Source organism: Sitophilus oryzae, unplaced genomic scaffold (assembly GCF_002938485.1).
Source record: "Sitophilus oryzae breed Bouriz unplaced genomic scaffold, Soryzae_2.0 scaffold_1576_pilon_pilon, whole genome shotgun sequence".
In the NCBI taxonomy this organism is placed as follows: domain Eukaryota; kingdom Metazoa; phylum Arthropoda; class Insecta; order Coleoptera; family Curculionidae; genus Sitophilus; species Sitophilus oryzae.
Window position 1 is genome coordinate 16,608,930 of NW_022146254.1, and position 21,026 is coordinate 16,629,955.

Consider the following 21,026-nt stretch of genomic DNA (forward strand, 5'->3'; position numbering starts at 1 on the left):
ATCGATACCTACATACAGGGTGTCCCAATATTCCGTGGACATGGAACTACTCTAAGTACGTTTTTGGAATCAAAATAAATTTATTTGACTCTTCTGTTGGATATTTGATAATTTAACATTTGACATTAATAAAAATTAAGAAAATGCACAGGACTGTTGAAAACTATATATTTTTTAACTAAAATTTAAGTAGCAGTGGAGGTAGTTTCCACCATTCCCGTACTTTTTCTAACGATTTTTAAAATTTATAAAAGTATATATAAAAATGTCAATAAAATATTAAAAAATGTCAAATATCATGAAAATGTGTTTATTTTTAATTAAGGTTTTATGCCCTCTAACGGACTAACGAAGCACTTTTGTATACAATCTAGTATCTAAGTATCTAAGGAACTTATTTTGACTTCAAAAATACATAGGTAGAGTAGTTGTATGTCCACGGAATATTGGGACACCCTGTATATAGGTATATACAATACGACGATGTTTTCTTCGACTTAACGGTTATTTTTTTATTAGACTTATAAAAATTAATAAAACTCTAAATTAATTATTTAATGACTAGTTTAATAAAAAAATACAAGAAAGAACTATAGAACTCTTAAGTCAACTATTTTCGATAAACTTTCTAAATGATTTTTATCTAATGTCAACTGTTCGTTCAACTTGGCTCCTAGTACAACTGCATCCGGAAATCCACTATCAGACGCATATTGAATGCACCTCTGAAAATAACAAACAATATTTAAATTAGAAAATAAATTAAAAGAAATACCGTATGATAGAAAAAAACGGCATCCGATTGGCTTGGAAACGACCAACCACACGAAGGGCTGGCAAGGGTTAGTCTTGGGCCAAGATTTCCGTATGTAAGAAGAGTACAATGCGTTTATAATGCACTGAACAAAGAGAGAACAGTAAAAACCTTGCCAAACGAATGAAATAAACAGAGAATCTGTGCACATTGCTAAGAGACGTGGAAGGGGATAGAGTAGATTCGTCGCGATCGACCGGTCGACCCAATCAGTACTTAAAATTCTAGAGAAGAATTCTTTAATTACGTCTCGTGATACTTTATTTGTTTATTTATTAACGAGTCGTTGTAATTTTCCCTATAGCTTGTAAATTTTTAAGTGCAAGTTAGAAACACTTGAACTTTTGATAAAAATAAGTGGAATTTAGTTGGTGTTCGACAGTGGTCGCGCTATTAGAATTCTGAATTCAAAAACCGATATCTCAAAATCCATTTGAAATAATTGCTTGTAGTTTTTTCAAAAACTTTCTTAATATTTCTGCTATATTTTCTTCGCAGACAGTATGTGAAAATCTTTACAAATAAAAAAGTTAGACGATTGCTCAAAATTGCTATGCACTAAAATTTTTGAAGGGAAAAGAAACAAGCCTATCGAATTTTCCTCATTTAAACATGTTGTAAAAGATCCGAACTTCAAAATAAAAAAAGTGTCAATATCTAAAGTGGTTTTTGAGTTATCCCGTGTTATGTGTTAAAAAGTTGTTTCGTTTTCTCGTTATAAAAAATATGGACACTCTAACGACATCCTTATGGTGCAAGTATACACTCGGCGAGGTGACCCGAGGCCGAGACGAGGCGAGTGTGTACTTGGGGCTCTCGCGTCGTCTCGGATTCTCTCGCTTCGCATTCTGAACGTTTTGTATCAAGTACACGCTCGCCGAGGGGACCCGAGGGCGAGTGTATACTTGGGGCTCTCGTTTTGCCTCGGTGCCGCTCGCCTCGTCTTGGGAGCGCTCGGTCTAGAGGCGGTCTCCAGCAGAGTCAAAGGAGACGAGAGCCACAGAGAAACTAAATAAAAGAGAGACACAATAGATTCTATATTTCTCTATGGCGAAAGCGTTAAGTAGGAAGTCCCGCGAAAATATACACGGTGCTCTCGGGAGATCTCGGCATTCCTTAGTTCGTCTTCTCAACTGCCTTTGTGTTGACGCCTATTTTCGGTAGTTAAATTATTAAAATATAAATATATAATTAATACAGTGGATCAACGACTTTAGTCAAAGTACCGAAAAATCTGTTACGAGAACTGTAAAAAAAAGAAAGAACTATAGAAAAACACAAAACTAAAGAAAAACACCTCTATTAAAAGCTATGCACGAAGTTTTCATTCGGTTTGATGGAAAGTCCTCAAATTCGAATATATGACTGCCAACCTAATATAAACATTCATTAGTTTCTATAAGTATCTACGTTTATTTTAATAACTGAGAAGCGATCAAACAAAACGAAATAAATCCATTTTGAGAGATTAGCAAAAAACGTGTCCTTATTGGTATAAACATGTCGTTATTGCGTCCTTTAATCAAAGAAACTTATAATGTACGTGAAATATATTATGATACAGACTTATACACTGTTTTCGCTTTTTTGTCATCATTAACATAAGAATTATTAATCTAATTAAAAATTATTGATTAAACTTTTTTATCCTCAGTTAATTTTTTTATAATGTAAAATAGTTTGTTTTAATATTAGGTAAAATCGTAAATATTTTACGTTTTTATGCAGGATTATATATTTTTTTTGATTTTAATACACCTCACCTCGGCAACATAAAGTCGAAAATACAGTTTGTTTCGGTCCTTGGCAGTTACGTCATCATTTTCGACGGTATATTGGTTTTCATGATTTTTTTCATTACAAACACGGACAACAGAATGATAATCTGTGACGTAAAAGCCAAGGATCAAAAAACAAAGCGTATGTAATAAAGCTATAATACCAAAAAAACAAAGCGTATGTAACATAAGCTATAAAATACCAAAAATACAACGCAAACAAAAATAATCACAGGCGGATTTATTTTTTTCTGTTTGAAACTAATATATGCAATTTGATTTTGTGGATTTCACTGGTTTTCTTTATTTTCTCGACTTTCAGGTCGGTTTTAAATTGGATTTAAGAAAAAATTTTGCCCAAATTTTCCCAAAAGTGTTACTAAATTTATCTCGTTGAGCGCCTGATTGTTTTTATTTTTACAAAATTATTCTTCAGAATATATTTATTTATGTGCTGCAAAATTTTATTGGTGTGTTTTTGCGCTATGTCTCCGGGCGCCTCGCTGGACCTCTCGCTGACTCGCATTTTTTGTGGCGCCTCGGGTCTCCTCGGCGAGTGTGTACTTCCAGCATTATAATTCCATTTCAGATGCTCAGAAACATATCTAATGATTTTATCTAGTTATCTTTTCGAAAAAAGTCTTTGAAAAATAAGCGGTTTGCGATCGTGATTTTACTTTATGTACTTGATAGGGAAAGGCGTACCGGAGAAATGTGGCAACGCAGCAACAGTACACAGTCGCATTTCCTTCACTCCGACTTAATAAGATCCCTATGCGATTTACTTCCATACATGTAAATACCGACCCAAGACCTTCATTCCATAGTCATCGCTTACGCCTCTTTTTTTCAATCATCCGGTGTTATATCATATATAATCATCGAATGTAACACCAGAAAAAGAGAAATTCTTGAATCTATTGCCATCCAAAAAAACAACACTCTGTTAATGATAGGAGGGATTTAAACAACCTGAGTAAAATATATTATTCAGTGTTGTAAAATCTATTTCAATGTGTGTGTCTACGTCTCTTTACAAAAATTGTGACGACTATATCGAGATGTTTTATGTTATGTGTGTTGGAGTATCAATATTGGATTATTTTCTTCACTAAGGTAGGCTTTTTAGTATTTTTCTCTCACGTCACCTTATAAAAATTGATTTGAGAATGAAAATGGATAAAATTATAAAAAGAAAACAATAAAAGTTAAGCTAAAAACTGAAACAATCCGCCGAAATTTACTTTCAAGGTAACAAAATAAAATTTTTATATAAAACCTAATGCCAGGTCCAGACCAAAAGGTGACAGAAAATAAACACGATTTTGAGACAAAAACAAGACAAACTTGTCACAAAAAATGGAGACTTCTGACAAGACAAACTTGAGACAAATTGTCAGACCGCAATGACAAAAGTACAAAAAAGTCAAAAGTTTAGTTATTGCGAATTAGTTTTATTAACCATGTGTGATTTCACTGGTCTCCTACTGTTGGCAGCATACGCCATCTACACTGCGCCGACAACTTGTTGCAAAATATACGAACAAAATATAGACACTTTGATCTTTGCCGACTCGAGACGGGACATTGAAAAGTCTCCGAATTTTGAAACAAAACAAAAATGAGACAAAAATGTCGCAGAAATGTATTGGATTTGTCACAACTTTGTCGTAAAACATGAATGTTTCTGTCTTGTCACTGTTTTGTCTGCTTGGTCTGGACCCGGCATAAAGTTTACCTGACCTAAAGCCAAGAAAAAAATATCATATAAATATATCTATATAAAACACTTACAATAGCTTTTGATGGAGCTTTATTTTTAATACAATGATCCACAAAGAGCGATAAAGCTTCAAACTTAGGCACCCCCACTATAGTAGTGTGGCCTTTATCAAGTTTTTCCATAACAGTGCTAGCTTTTTCAAAATCGTTATTTTGTAGAGCTAACGTCATAATATTTCCCAACATATCTCCAGTAAAGCTGTGAATAATAGATTATCATTAAACGTATACAGGGTGAGCCAAAAACTGATATTTTTATCATACCTCAACTGATTATATTTTCTTTCCTCATTGTCATTAATACTGGTATAAATATCCCAAGCAATCGTGCCGAATTTCTCAGCTAAATCAGTTTCGTCTGCTGTATGAGCGTTAACCATCAAATTTAAAACTCTATTTACCAGGTTTTCCCGGTTTGAATGTTCAAAAATAATCATATCCGACCATAATTTCGGAATGTATTCAACTGCACCATTAATTTCAACCTGAAACATAACATACTTACATGTAGTAAGTGTTGTAAATGCTCGAGAATTTACGAATAGCGCAAAGAAAATAGGTTAGAAAATCAATCAGTCACGTTTTAAAATTTTATTCTAAATTTTCTAGTTTTTTCTTATTATTCTCGAGAAAAAAGCGATTTTTGAGAACATTTAGAACTAAAAAAAAGGGGGAAAAATGACAACAAATAGATATTCAGAACATGTTATCCTTCTTTCTGGGGATACAGGGTGGCGCCTCTCATACGCCGCGGAAGCTCCAAGGAGAACGGTATTTTATATCGAAATGAAATTTTGGCAGCATATGTAGGTTAACTGAAAGCATTTTATAAAAATATATAGAATTATACAGGGTGTCCCAAAAAAAAGTTACATATCAAAGTTGTGTTTTTTCTAATGGAACACACTATATATTGATTTTCGGATTTTAGAAAAAAACAAAGATGAGTTTTATTAAAGAAGCATATACCTAAAATCTAAGCATTTTGACATATTTCAGATTGTGTGAAAATGAAGAGTAAATTTTAAATTTCGATAACAGCTACCTAAATTTTAGTTGTCCTTTTTGAATGCGCGTATAGGTAATTTAAAAAAAAAATGAAGAAACACATTACTAAAAATTGAATTAATCCATAATAAATATGTAAAAATATGTACAAATTAAAAAAAAAACGATTAAAAAAAGTCGCCTTGACTAGGATTCGAACCTGCCTTACTACGGCTCCAACGTCATAGCAGCGTAAAGTCCTAACGCTTTAACCACGAGGACTTGAAAGATTCTATGTAAAATTCTTACTAAAAAGATAATGTTTAGTGAAAGTACTTTTTTATTTATAAATATTTATTTAATTCTGTTTTTAGTATTTGTTCTTATAGCGGCAACATAGATACATTATCTGTAAAAATTTCAACTATCTAGCTATAACGGTTCATAAGATAGACCTTTGTGACAGACGGATGGACAGCAAAGTCTAGTAATAGGGTTCCCGTTTTTACCCTTTGGGTAGGGAACCCTAAAAATGAAAATATCTAGGAAAATCTTTGTTTGAGGGGTAGGCAACCTTAATAGTATTTTGAAGAGATATGAATTCCTCGTCGAATATGAAAATAATATACTGGATGTTTCATTTAAAATAAAAGAGTAATTTGCTTTTAAAGGTAACCAGTGTTCAAGATTAATTTATGTCTGTTCCCGTAGACTTGGATCTGCCTTTAATGTAGCCAGTTATACATACCTGATTCAAAACTTCTTCCATGATTGATGGTTCCGGTACATATATATTAGGAACTAATTTGTAATATACTTCCTGCATAAATTCTTCAAGTGGTATATTTTTCAATAATAAAGCAAAATAATGGCGGCTAAAAATATTGCTATTGTAAAAAAAATAATCAAGCATATTTACAAAAGACAGTATTCCCATAATGCCGATTCTGTCTCTAGTGAATGAGTATTAAGGTACGCGCACACTGACCAGAGCCGCACGCGCCGCCTCAACCGAAGAAAAATATTGTTTGTGTTACCACAGATTAGGTATCCTATAAGTATACAGATAAAAATCTTTTCCCTAATTCGTGCTATGAAAATTGTTTTTTATGACGATGTGCAAACGAGTAAAATTTCCTGTGCGCAAAAATAAACTCGCGTAAAATAACAACAGCGTAATAGAGAGATATCGCTAAACCGAGTAGCGTGCATGGACGTTAATAAGGCCAGGTGTTATTTCCTTTATGTGAGGTGGTATTAACACTCTTCATTTATAGTTATCGGATCGGAAAGAATTCGGTTCGCGTCGCGTCCGCTATTTAAACTTAACCTAACTTTGAATTTAAAACTTTGAAATTGTTTTGTTTACTAGGTATTTTAAAACTAAAGGGCTAAAGTGCTTATTTCCAGTGCTTTATTGTTCAACGTCTGCCAGTGGGTTTGGGGCACCAATCAACAAATTCTCTTAGAAGGGCTAAGTGCGTCATCTGCTGTAAACCTAAGCCTCCTTATAGATTCTTTAATATTGGAGGAGGTGGAATCCATATTTTGGGCCATATTTATTTAATTACAACTAATCCCAGCTACTTAAATATCAAATTACCTAATAAAACTAAAGTAATAATTCAAAACAATTCAAATATAACCTAAAATAAAAGATCACGCCAGCCGGCCCCGGTTGTCAAATACCCGCTCATGCCCATTTAAGCAATTTTTAAACGTTATTTAGAAATAGCGCTTGGTGTAATTGATCCGCAAATTACGTCAGGCGGTAACGTTATTAGCGGGTGTTGCGTTAAAAATTGACTCGCGCATATCGTAACCATGATAAGGTCCGCGTAAATACTGCATGACGCTATTCGGTTTTCCGATATCTCTCTAATAACTGTGCCGGTCAGGCGCTGCTGTGCACAATTTCACAGGCCATAAGTGGGCGTGCTACGTGCGCAAACTAGTAACCTAACTAGTACCCGATTCCGAAAATTGAAACCACGAAAAACAATAAAGAAAAAACAAAGTTTATAATCTGTATAATCAATTCAATTTGCTAAGAAAGTTCGTAAATTTTTCATGGCTCGTATTGAAATATTGAAAAATTTTTAGTTCATCCTCAATTAAATATGGAAATAATGTGGATTTTTGCCAATATTGTGAACCTATAACTTTCGATTCTTTCTCGTGATTTCTTCTTCTTCTATTAGCAAGGAGCTCATAATTATTTCTTGTTCGTTGTCATCAGGACTCCGGAAGGGACTGATGAGAAATTCGATTGGCAAATACGGGTGTAGTAGGGGCAAAAAGAAACAAAATAGCGAATAATGCGGCGCGTTAGGTACGGCTCAGTGAATCGCACTCTTTTTTCTTGTCGCGCACACTGAGCCGTACCGAACGCGCCGCATTATTCGCTATTTTGTTTCTTTTTGCCCCTACTACACCCGTATTTGCCAATCGAATTTCTCATCAGTCGCTTCCAGAGTCCTGTCTGCGGTGATAAGCGTGTTTTTTTTTAATATTTCTCGACAATGAATGATAACGAACAAGAAATAGTTATAAGCACCTTGCTAATAGAAGAAGAAATCACGAGAAAAAATTGAAAGTTATAGGTTCTCAATATTTGCAAAAATTCACATTATTTCCATATTTAATTGAGGATGAACTAAAAATTTTTTCAATATCAGCCATGAAACATTTGCGGACTTTCTTAGCATTATTGAATTTCTAATCTCCTTTTCGGCTAGCACTAGCCGCATTTATCGAAAATCATTCTGGCCCAACAATGCTGGCCGCATTTTCGTCGATGCGATCGGTGCGGCTCTGGCTAGTGTGCGCATCTTCATTGAAAGCAGGGTTGGAAAAAATCTTGATTTTTTAAAAAAAAAAAAAAAATCAGATTTTTTTTATTTAAATCGGATTTTTTTTATTTAAATCAGATTTTTTTGATTTTAATTCAAAACAATATTTAAATCGGATTTCCAAATGACTAGGACTTATTTCCAATTAAAGTCCTATCGTAAATGGCTAAATCTTAATAACTCTGAGCGATACCGATAACATTAACAATTCTACTGGGCGTGCCATTTCTCCACATCGGTCAGTAATATCAGTATATTAATTTTTGTCATTTTAACGACTATAGGCATAAAAGTAAATCACTGTTACGTCTAAGCACAAAAGTACAAAAATATATTATTAAACTGATATTAGGTGTCAAATTCAACGAGTGTATAAATCGTTTCTCGATTACTCTTTGTATTATTTGCAATGTTTGAAATTGATTAAAACATTATTTGTAATGTTTTAAAAATATAGTGTTTTATTCGGAGTAAAAATGTACTTTTTGTGCTTCCTTGTAACGTCGGAATAGCTTTACGATGGTTCTTCGAATGTACAGCATCGTCAAAAAAAGTATAATTTCTACTCTTAACAAAACAATACACTATTGTTCGGAAATAGTCTTTAAGTCGAGAATGAAATTAGTATTATCCTTGTTTATATATTCTTAAAGTTGATCAACCGACTAGACAAAATGTGCTGCCAACTGGAGGACAAATTGTGAACCTTTCGAGGCGGAGTCAAAAATATCGATTATTTTCGTTATTTTCCTCAGAGTAATGTAATAAAATAGCCCGGGTTTCTGCGAACTTTAATAGTGATCAGCTGATTAAGCAATTTAAACGAAACTTTTATTTTATTGTAAATTGTGGATTATTTTTGCCTGTTATTTTAAGAATTCTAAACCGTATTAACAAAGAAATTATTATTTCGATATGTTGGTACATTATTTATAATTTATGATAATGCTAATTGTTGTTAATTAATATTTAAAAAAAAAGTTACATACCTATTTTAATTTGATTTAATGCAGGTTTATAAAAGAATCATTTAATTCTTAGATTATTTTATTCTAAATTGAGTGCTTACGAATTTTACGATATTTTTTTTTTGAAAACATAAAACTTCTTACATTTTTGATGCCAACTAACTGGCATGGTATTATTGGTATGGAAATTAGCCAAGAAAGAAAAGAATTGGCTATAACTTGTAATTTTTCGAAAAAAACATATACTTATATCGCTGAAAAGCTTAAAAAATGGCGCTTTTTTATGAAGTCATGGCCAACTATGGTTTCCATTTAAAAAAAAATATAATGTTTGTGTCATATGTCAAAAATGACAGGCTTTAGAAAAAAAAAACAGAAAACACAAACTCATTATTAGGTATGTGATTATCTACAACTTACTTTTATCTGAAAACTTTTTGTCTAAAATACCGTATGATCGAATAAAAATGGCGTCAGCGATGGCTATGAAATGACGATCGATGATATTTCCCATATAATTTTACATATAAAATGACAGCAATCTTCATTTCATAGCCATCGTTGACGCCGTTTTTATTCGATCATACGGTAGATTATAATGGAATTAGAGACAAGTTTTAAAATAGCCAAAATTTGTTTTTTTCGAAATATCTAGTAAGCCTTGAACTTCTTCGAAAAATCCGAAAGGCGCATATTTATGACCCTACAAAACTGCAATAATTATTCTTTCCCCATTTAACCGACTCTCTATCTCCAGTAGTTTCCGAGATACCCATAGAGAACATCGATCGTAGGAAATTCACCCTGTATAGTATTTAGAAACTAATAGAAACTAACTGTTATTAGTATTTGACTAGATTAATTTGATTAATAAGACTCGATTAATTTAATTTAAAATAAATTTGATCAGATTTTTTTTTCGTATATTCTATTACCACAAAACCAAAATTATGTGATAACGCACTTGTCAACGAAGTTGAAGGAAGATATAGTGTATCTATCACAATACTTAATAGAATTATTACAATTAGAAGAAAAACAAAAAGAAAAAATACCCAAATACCTCATCTACAAAATAAACTAATATAATCTCTTATAAAAACACTACACAACTACTTCTTGTATTCTACACTGAAAAAATTATCAAACTTACTAATTAATCAAACAAAAAGAAAAAATAACCAAATTATCCCTTCACCTACTACTTAACTACAAAATAATAAACTATAAAAAACTACTAAACTATTTCTGGTATTCTACACTAAACATTATAATTAAACATAATAAAATTAATCTAATTTTACACTACAACCACTACAACTACAAAGAAATAAGAACAATTTTTAAAACTAGAAGAAACAGAACTTCGATACGTGCGACCAGTATAATAGATCAAGCGAACAAAGAATATAAAATACTTTAAAAATGTGCATTCAGAAAGAAAAATATCTCGAAAATTATCTAAACAAACATTTTTTTTTCTTATCAGTGAAAAGCATCGGCCTCGTCGGCCTTGCGGAATTTGTCGGGTATTTACAATGGTCGAATTGTATAATTACCAGCTTTTATAGCATATCTAATAGACAAAAAGTGTCTGGTCGATTAGTAACCAATTGGCACAGTCCGAAAATTATCGATTTTTATTTTCTCTGTTTTTATTGGTCGCTTCAAAATTCAGAGTAACAAAGAATATTTTTCTGTAGTAAAAGACTGTGAAATACGCCCCGCCATCTGGTGCTTTACATCCATAAACGTCTTAGGTTGAGCTACTTTAAAAATTCATATACAAGGGTATTATCTAATGTCAAAGTGTAAAGTACTTACTGCAAATCAAAACGTCGGTAAGAATTTGGAAACATACCAACGTTTCAAAAAAAATATATAAAACAACGTATTTTCTGACAAGGATTATAGATTTTCGGGAATGAAGATAATAACTAGGTTCTATATATATAGAAACTATATTATCGTCTCTATATTACTAGGTAACTAGGTTCTTCTGATATAGAGACTATATTATAGTCTCTATATCAGAAGTACATAGTACATAGTACAGAATTACAACCTAGTTCAGCACTAGTCGGCGAATGATATGTATTCGAAAAGCGAATTTTTGTTACTTATAAATAAATTTTAAAATAAATCCCTGCGTTTAGCGGTTTTATGGATTCACACAAAATTACTTCAAAAATTGGTTCAACATTTGAGTTGACGAATAGATATTTTTATATAGTTTTATAAAATTTACAATTATTTTTCGATTTATTATCTGTTATATTTGTTATAGAAATATTTTTTATAGTTTTCTGGGACAGATTTTTATAACTTTTACAGTTATTTTTTGATTTATTATAAAGTTTCAATAAAATTAATTTTTTGATTTAAATCACATGATTAAAATTAAAAAAACCACTTGATTTAAATCACGATATAAATCATGATTCAAATCATTTGATTTAAATCATGCCAACCCTGATTGAAAGTAACACAAACAATATTTTTCTTCGGTCGATGCGGCGCGTGCGGCCCGTGCGTCTCTGGTCAGTGTGCGCGTACCTTTAGACTCCTTCCTCAGTGTTTTTATTCAATATGTACTTACTAATAAACAGATTCCTTGAAAGAGTCTCCTATTAAATTATAATTATTTCCCTTCAGCAACAAGCTATGAACTCGTTTGCCCAAATTCAAGTCATTTAAATGGTTTCTAGATACGTCCATCGCGGTGACAAAGAAACTCGTATCGGTCAAGTCTCGAATTTCGAAGGTTTTGCCTTCAATTTCATCTAAGATGTAACTTAAGATATTACTTTTAGGGCCACCTAAATAAAGAATTTATTATTAATAATGCCTACATTTAAATTAATGGTATTTTCTTACGTTCTTTACAATAAGTGATTAGGACATAATACCAAGATCCTAAACAGGGCTCAATGCCTAAATCCTTAAACTGCCTCAGTGTTTTTAATGTTAGGTCTTTGACGTTTTGGCTCGTGCCCATCGTACTTAAAGTATGTAGTACTGCATTTAAAGTTCCCAAATTTGGTTTGATTCCGGCGCTGTTTATTGCTTGCAAAATGTTAATAACGTATGTCCATCTGAATGTGAAAAATAAATATAAATGATACTGTATTAAAGAATACCTCAGAAGCGACTGTAAACGTCGGCTCCTTTGAAGGAGGCGTCCCATTTTTTTACCTCGAAGCAACACATTCGTCATTCTACAGTGTACAGGGTGTCCCATTTTGGTTGAAATCATACGGTATCTCCGTTATTAGTGAAGATAGAAGGGTGCGGTTTGCACAAACCTGTCTCACTTTTTTGTCAAACGGAAGATGCCGTAAACAAAATTTTCATAGCCCTCTTCGTTTCCGAGCTACAGGGTCTTTTTGAAAGTTTTGCAATTTGGGACACCCCCTGTATCTCTGTTATTGTTAAAGCTATCGAGAAGGTGAAAACCGTTTATTCTAGAACTGTTTACGTAGAATACAGTGGCGTAGTCTGGTTTTCTACCAAAAAAATATTTTTGAAAATATGAACTAAAGTTATGTTTTTTTAAATGGAACACCCTGTATATTTATAAATCATATGATCTCTCTTGCCATAAGCTTCTCAAAAATATATATCACTCTATATTTATTTTCACTATTTACTGCAATATTTAATAGTTTTTATTAAGAGATCATATTTATTAGTAGGCCATGATTGATAATAAAAGAAACTAAAGAATTATTAAAAGTATACTGCTATCTGTCTCTTGTTTTATTTTGGGAGCCGCTAATAAATTCTTTATATATTAGGGAAACTTAACTCCCTACTGCTATTTGTAAATCTTGGAATACGTGTATACGTACGAATAATCTATCGTATCGGAAATTTTAGATATTCCTTTAGCTAATTTACGTGAAATATACTTTCAGCAAGATGAGGAACATTCCCCCTCGTAACTATGAAAATATTAGAATACTGTTAAATTATTATTTTTCAAATCAATAAATTGGAACCAATGAACACATATTGATAGCCTCCTCGATTCCCGGATTTCGCCGTTCTCGATTTCTGATTTTGGGGATTTTGAAATACGAAATATATCGTGGCCACTACAACCTACAACAATGTCGAACACCTGAAAATGCTTTAAATAATTCAAGCTTTTAGATATTTGCAAACCCATTCCGTTATAAATAAAAGAAAGATATATTCACAGTTTCAGTGGTAACAGTTATTTCAAAAAGTAAATATATCAATCCCAAATTAACTTTAATATGTGTATGACTATTTTAGTAAATACCATTTTGATTTTTTGTTGTTTATCACGGCCTACTAATAAGAAAATGATATATTTTAAATATTGCAGTAAATAGTAAAAATAAATATAGAGTGATATATATTTTTGAGAAGCTCATAGCAAGACAGATCATATGATTTATAAATATACAGGGTGTTCCATTTGAAAAAACATAACTTTAGTTCATATTTTCAAAAATATTTTTTAGAAAAACAGACTACGCCACTGTATTCCATGTAAAAAGTTCTACAATAAGCAGTTTTCGCCTTCTCGATACCTTTAACAATAACAGAGATACAGGGGGTGTCCCAAATTGCAAAATTTTCGAAAAGACCCTGTAGCTCAGAAACTAAGAGGGCTATGAAAATTTTGTTTGCAGCATCTTCCGTTTGACGAAAAAGTGGGACAGGTTTGTGCAAACCGTATCCTTCTATCTTCACTAATAACGGAGATACCCTATGATTTCAACCAAAATGGGACACACTGTACAGGCGACCCACAACAAGAAAAATGGGAATTTTCCTGTATTTTATGAGGTTTCGCGTTTATGAGAGAGATACAAAGATGCGGTTTTCATATCACTGTACTACTGTTTTATGAAACTTAAGATGCTGATAAACACAGAATTGTCCTAGCTCCCTAAATTTCTGAAATACCGGGCGAATTTAAATAAATATTTTGCATATTTCGACTCCCTTCATATTTCGGTTATTTTATAACTTATCGAGAAGGCGAAGACTGAGGGTGCATACACACTATCCTAAAAACGGCGTAACGACCTTGAATCGATTTCCAGTAATTCTATTGGCTGAAATTTTTGACAGATGAATTTAACAGATAAAATTTCTGACAGATGAATTTTTCAGCCAATAGAATTACTGGCAATCTATTCAAGGTCGTTACGCCGTTGCGCCGATACGCCGTTTTTAGGATAGTGTGGATGCACCCTGAGTCCCATAGAGCTTTTCACGTAGAACGCAGTGGCGTAAATAGATGGATTTAATGGAATACCCTGTATATTATTTTTTTATTTTATTTGGTCTAATTACCAGCTCTCTAAAAATACACTATTCTCTATACTTATTTTCAAAAATAAGGCAAAAAATGCGTTATTTAACTTTAATGAAAAATACATATACCGGGTGCGTCTCAAAAGTGGCTCACCCCTATAACTTTTTTAATATATATATTTTTAGATAAAAGAACGAGATTTGGTACGTTAGTAACATAATACTTAATACACATAAATTACATAAAGACATATGACATAAATTAGGATTAATTGACGTATTCAATTGTTTCTGGTCACTTCCTGTTTCACCGGAAATGACTACAACTTTTGATTTTTAAATGGTACCCTCGGTATTTTTTTACTTTATTCAATAGAAAATGACATTCGGAATAGAATGACAAATCAAATGTCAACTTTTGACATTCCCCCTTAATAAAAAATCGTATTTTAAATTTCAATCTAGGGTTAAAAACACTAATTCTTTACCAAGCAGCCTTGGAAAAATAGATGTCATCGTCTAATGTTTTTAGTGTTTTGTACTGGCCTATTAGAAAATGCTCAAATCATATTTTTAATCATACCTAAATTTTTTCAAATGGAACGAGGGTGGCTCATTAGCATATTGGGAAACATTTTATTTTTGTGAATAATTTGATACCACACACTTGGTATTTTGAGTCAAATTTTCGGTATGAACCGGAAGTTATAATTTCAAATAAATCATATGCGAAAATAACAAAAATTGACATATGATATGTCATATTCAGAGTGTTATTTTCTATCCAATAAAGTAAAAGAATACAGAGAGTGCCATTTAAAAATCAAAAGTTGTAGTCATTTCCGGTGAAACAGGAAGTGACCGAAAACAATTGAATATGTCAATCAATAATAATTTATGTCATATACTAACATACCAAATCTCGTTTTTCTAACTGAAAAAATAAAAAAGTTATAGGGGTGAGCCACTTTTGAGACGCACCCGGTAAAATAAAAAGTTATATAATGCATTATTACCTTACATAATATGGAAGAATAAGAGTAAATATAGAGTATAGTATAATTTTAGAAACCCCATAAAAAGACACGAAGTAAAAATAATAATACAAACTGTCCCGTTTAAAAAAAACATAGGTTTGAGTCATATTTGGAAAATGACACAGCGCTCAGCGAAAAAATAGTTACGCCACTAGATTCTAGGGGAAAATCCTTACGGAACGTAGTTTTCAACTTTTCGATAAGTTATAGGATAACCGAGATACGAGGAGCGTCGAAAAATGTAAAATTTTTAAATTTGACCTGCATTTCAGGAACTAAGAGGGTTAAGACAAATCTGTGTGTAGCATCTTAAGTTTCATAGAAGGTAGTACAGTGATGTAAAATAACGCATCTTTGTATCCATTTTTACAACAGCCATTAACAGAAAACTAGGCTTTCAAAGAAGCTTTACTAAGGCATAAAATTTTTTTTGCTTTTCATAAAATGTTTTTTACGCGTAAAAAAACTGGTTTTTTACATCACGACTTTTTTCACGTTCATTTCCGATTTCCGATATTAATAACCGTTAACTAATCAAAATTTGAAAACAGGCGTTATTAAAATTATAACCAAAAATATGACAAATAAATCCATTTAAAATTAGGTCTAGGAAAAAATTGCTAGTGCCGCTTCTGCACAATTAGGTAATTCTGTTATATCGTATTATCGCATAAAAAACAGCGTTACGGTAACCAGTGATATGTAATTTATTAAAAAATGACATAAGAATTTGTCAAAAATTAATACTTAATTAAAAAAAGATCAGAAATCTATTAAAAATATTCTTTACAGTACATATTTGCATTGGATAATTTGTTGTGCCTCGAAAATGTTGCTCTGATAGAAATTATCATTAATTGACATCTGAAAGGCTACTTTGACGGTGTTTTTTTTCTAGATTTATAGTTTCATATTAACTGACATGTATTACCTTAGTTCATATCCTTCTTTCAAAAAATTAGCTACTCTAATTAAGGAGTTATACGTATCAATATTTAAAACTAATCCTTTCTGTTGAGCTTCTTCAAATAAGTGATTGGCTCTGTCAACTTGAAAATATTTGGCCATACCCTGTATAATGGCTGAGTATGCTTCTGCAGTTGGATTGTCAATGCTTATAAAAATTTCTTCTGCTACATGCCCGTCCCTATTAGAAAGTATATGTTATTAGAGAAAAAATGTTGAAAATAAAATTACGCTATCATGTAAGCTTACTTCCAGATTTTTCTTTGCCTTTCTCTTATACGAGAACTTTGACGGAACCATCTCTCTTCAATAAATTCCTCATTTAATGTGTCATCACCGTTATTATAACACAATAACTCTAGTAAACCCTGTTTTGTATCTGCTGATATTTCTGCACCTGTATGTCACATAATATTTAAATCAAGGTTCAAAAATATCACGAATATTTATATAAATATCATATCATATGATACACTTCAGGATATATATCAGATATACAGAATGTCTCCTAAATAAGTGCAAGTATTATAAGTGGTATTTATATCCAATTAAAGTAGTCGCAAAAACAACTTCCGATGCACTTGATCAACTTTGAGTGACAAGCGATGGCGGCAGCGTTGCCAGATTGTGACTGGATTTATGAGATGATCTCAATGTAAAATTTAGAAACAATATATTAATTATATCATTTTTTAAAGATATTTACGTTATATTTTTAATTTAATAATTAATATTCTAGTAATCTATTAACAGTAGCCACTAACACTCACATTAGAAATATTTAAATTTAAGGCAGCAGCTAGCTACAAATCAAAATAAGTAGAAATAACGTTGAATTAGATGAATCTGATAGACACTGTTTTTTTTTCGATCATACGGTATTATTATGTTTCTTTTATCCAGATCTACCAGCCCTGAAAATATTTGCACTTATTTAAGACTCATCCTGTATACGAAGCTATAAATATCATGACATAATTGTGATATATCACATGATATATATCCTCCTAACTCTGATATAAATATAAATTAATTTGTTTTTATGCTTTAATCACACTTTACCTTGCTTTGCTAAAAGCTTGTTAATAAGGATAGCATCAGAAACTTGATTCTTCTCAATTACTCTTTTTAAATCATCCTCTGTAACTTCGCTATTTTCGTCGAACACAACTTTAGGAAAAAATGCTTCAATCGGTGGGTCACATTCCTTGTGATTAAACAACTCTGGATTTTCACTTCTAACCCAGTGAGCTGCTTTCTTACCTATAAATGAAAAGTTAAGGCAATTTTACTTCCCAATAAAAGATATTAATACCGGCTTCCCGAGCCATGGCATATGTTCTTTTCGTAGCATTCGACTTGGGAATCAAAAACGGATCATCGTGGTATTTGTAATGTGCGGCTGTGGGGTCTCTTTGAATTGTGCTTTCAAGGGCTCTTAATATATCTGTTGGACCTCTGGGAATTCTCCTTGGTAATTCGATTTTCTCTTCGGCACTCGTAGAAAATAAATAAGTCCATAGTTTAATTCGTCGGAGCTGGTGATGTCTAAATAAATAAAATTCAGTTGCAGGTGGCGAAAAAGTGTAAAAATAAAGGGCTTACTGTTTGGATAAAACTCTAGATATATTCATGTTGTTTACTACTTAACAGTTTATAATGTGTAGCTATTAAATAATGCAAAAAGCTGAAAATAAAATACACTTTTTATTAAATAATAAATATTTGAGGTTAAAGTTACAGCAAAGTAGGGATGTATCATATTTCAAATTTTAAGCAACTGGTTCAAACGAACTACTTTTTGAAGTTATGCGGCTGTAAAGTATCGATACAAAGTGATATCGATAGTTCTTCTTTCTTTACTGATTGGAACATAAATATTTTATAGGGCGGCCCAGTGTTGAGAAAAAAGTTTCATATTGAGTTTTCTATAAGGGCGTAATAATAATAGATCACGATTTAAAAATATTTTCACCGTTATACAGGGTTATTACAATATATTTTCACACTAAATTTATTGGTTTTTTTAAATACAAAGCTGTAAGTTTTAAGTGCTTAGTGCTTAACGATGGCATTTCTGAGGAAGCGCATTCCGAAAATCACCATTTGGTGAGTCAAAACCAGATATGATAATATATGAAGCTTTTACCTATCTATACTAATATATAAAATCCTTAAGTGACTCACTGATTAATCACGATCCTGCTCAAACCACTCAACATAAGAAGCTCAATTTTGGCATACAGGTTGATTCTAGGGTGTAGAGATTCGATAAGAAGGGATTTTTCGAAATTCCAGTTCCAAGGGGGTGAAACCACCCCCCAAATATGACAATATTTTTTATTTAATAAACTGTCAAGTTTCCGAAAAAACGCTTAAACACGTATATTTTATTTTGTTTTTTACATATTTTAAGATTTTTTAAAAATGTATACAGGGTGTTTCGAAAAATTTGGTCATTGATTAATCACGATCCTGCTTATAGCGCTTGACGTAAAAAGCTGAATTTTTGGAAAATAGATTGAATTTAGGGTGTAGAGGTTCGATAAGAAGGGATTTTTCGAAACTCGAATTCTAAGGGGGTGAAACTATCCCTCAAATATTAGAATATTTTTTATTTAAAAAAAAAGTTTTTCGGAAAAACTCTTAAACACGTATATTTTATTTTGTTGTTTTACATATTTTAAGATTTTTTTATAAATTTATACAGGGTGTTTCATAAAATATGACCATTGAGTAATCACGATTCTGCTTAAACTGCTTGACGTTTAAAGTTGATTTTTGGCAAACGGATTGACTGTGGGGTGTAGATGTTCGATAAGGAAGGGTTTCTCGAACCTCAAATTCCAAGTGGGTGAAAACGCCCCTCAAATTTTATAATATTTGTTATTTAAAAAACGGTTAGTCTTTCGGGAAAACGCTTGGACAAGCATAATTTATTTTGTTTTTTTACATATTTTGAAATTTTTTAAAAAATCATACAGGGTGTTCCAAAAAGTTGGGTAATTTCTTAACCACGATTCTGCTTAAACTGCTTGACGTAAAAAGTTTATTTTTGGCAAACGGATTTTTCGAAAGTCAAATTCCAACGAGATGAAACTACCCCTCAAATATTACCAAGTTATATAATAATATCGCCATATTGTTCTTTCTCATGTTGACACAAATGTGAAAATTTTTTATCCAGTTTGTATATGTTAATGGTAATTCTTGCTTTGCTTTATCATCACCATTACAAATGATTAATTCGACGCGAACGAAGTCGCCGGTACACGCTAATAGTACCTAGTATATATTTTAAATCAGACATCAATAAATAAAGCTCTTATTATTCCAACTTTTTGTTTTGTCAAGCTCTATCTAGGTATACCCAAAATCAATGTTCATATAATATATGAAATAATTATAAATTTTTTTGAAAACAAAACACATTATTTGTCTTATTCTTTTTTTATTAGTAAAGGTTTTGCCACGATTTGCAGTAAAAATATAAAAATTTATATATTTTTTATAATTTATATAATTGAAACATATACAGGGTGATCCCTGTAAGTCGGTCATGCTTTCGGGGAATAATAGAGGACGTCGAAATATTAATTTTAATATAGCACACTATGGGTCGGAAATTCCTCTTACGCAAGTTACAGGGTATTAAAGTTTTTGAAAAATTAAAGATATTCTTTAATAGTTTTTTAACAGTTGAAGGTATCGTTATAAAATTTAATTATAGGAGTCTATCTAACAGAGACACTTTAAATGTAAAAAGAAGAGATTTTAGTTTCAACCAGTGGCGTAGATGTGATACGCAACAGGTAATTTTTCCAAAAAAAATAGTACGCCACTGATAAAAAATATAATTTTTAGAGCTTTTTATTCACTCGGTTTATTTCCAAGCAAAATTGTCTCTTGCAATTTTCTCCTATCTAACACCATTTTGTCACAATTTAAAAGTAAATACATTTTTTAATGACAATGTTAAATACAGCGAATTATTATAACTAGAGGGCAGAAAATACATATGCATCGTCAGCTCTTCATCACTTACATATGAATTTAAATTGGCCAAGATTTAGCTCCTTAAATAAATTTTTAAAAAAATTATAAATTTAAACTAGAATTTTTTTATTGTTAATAATAAAATTCTTAGTTTTATGGTTTCGTTTGGTTATAACCAAGTTATAACAATTCGCATATTTAAAGTTCTCATTAAAAAAAATATTTATTTTTAAATTGTGACAAAATGGTGTTAGATAGGAGAAAGTTGCAAGAGACATTTTTTCTTGGAAATAAACCAAACAAATAAAAAACTCCGAAATTTTTATTTTTATCAGTGGCGTACTATTTTCTTTTGAAAAAATTACCCGATGCGTATCACATCTACGCCACTGGTTCAAACTAAAACCTCTTCTTTTTACATTTAAAGTGCCTCTGTTAAGTCGACTCTTATAATAAAATTTTATAGCGATACCTTCAACTGTTAAAAAACTATTAAAGAATATCTTTAATTTTTCAAAAACTTTAACACCCTCATCTGTATCTTGAGTAAG

The 21,026-nt window shown here is 31.6% G+C and overlaps 1 protein-coding gene across 1 annotated transcript; it reads right to left on the reverse strand.

Moving 5' to 3' along the window:
• Nucleotides 1–540: 540 nt before the first annotated feature.
• On the reverse strand, nt 541–18,240 carry LOC115879293 (protein PTCD3 homolog, mitochondrial). The gene is made up of 11 exons (XM_030896043.1): nt 18,085–18,240; nt 17,795–18,027; nt 17,542–17,742; nt 16,729–16,876; nt 16,445–16,660; nt 12,059–12,276; nt 11,781–12,000; nt 6,110–6,236; nt 4,639–4,859; nt 4,387–4,573; nt 541–725 (listed from the first exon to the last, which is right to left on the reverse strand). The coding sequence occupies exons 1-11, from the start codon at nt 18,111–18,113 to the stop codon at nt 591–593; spliced, it is 1,935 nt and encodes a 644-aa protein (XP_030751903.1). The 5' UTR covers nt 18,114–18,240; the 3' UTR covers nt 541–590.
• Nucleotides 18,241–21,026: the final 2,786 nt, after the last annotated feature.

Coding starts and splice junctions, on each gene's coding strand:
- LOC115879293 (XM_030896043.1), bottom strand. CDS start 18,113: ATGAATATATCTAGAGTTTTATCCAAACA. Junction 12,001..12,058: donor AATCACTTATTGTAAAGAAC/GTAAGAAAATAC, acceptor TTCTTTATTTAG/GTGGCCCTAAAAGTAATATC. Junction 6,237..11,780: donor TTCAAGGAATCTGTTTATTA/GTAAGTACATAT, acceptor CAATATTTTTAG/CCGCCATTATTTTGCTTTAT.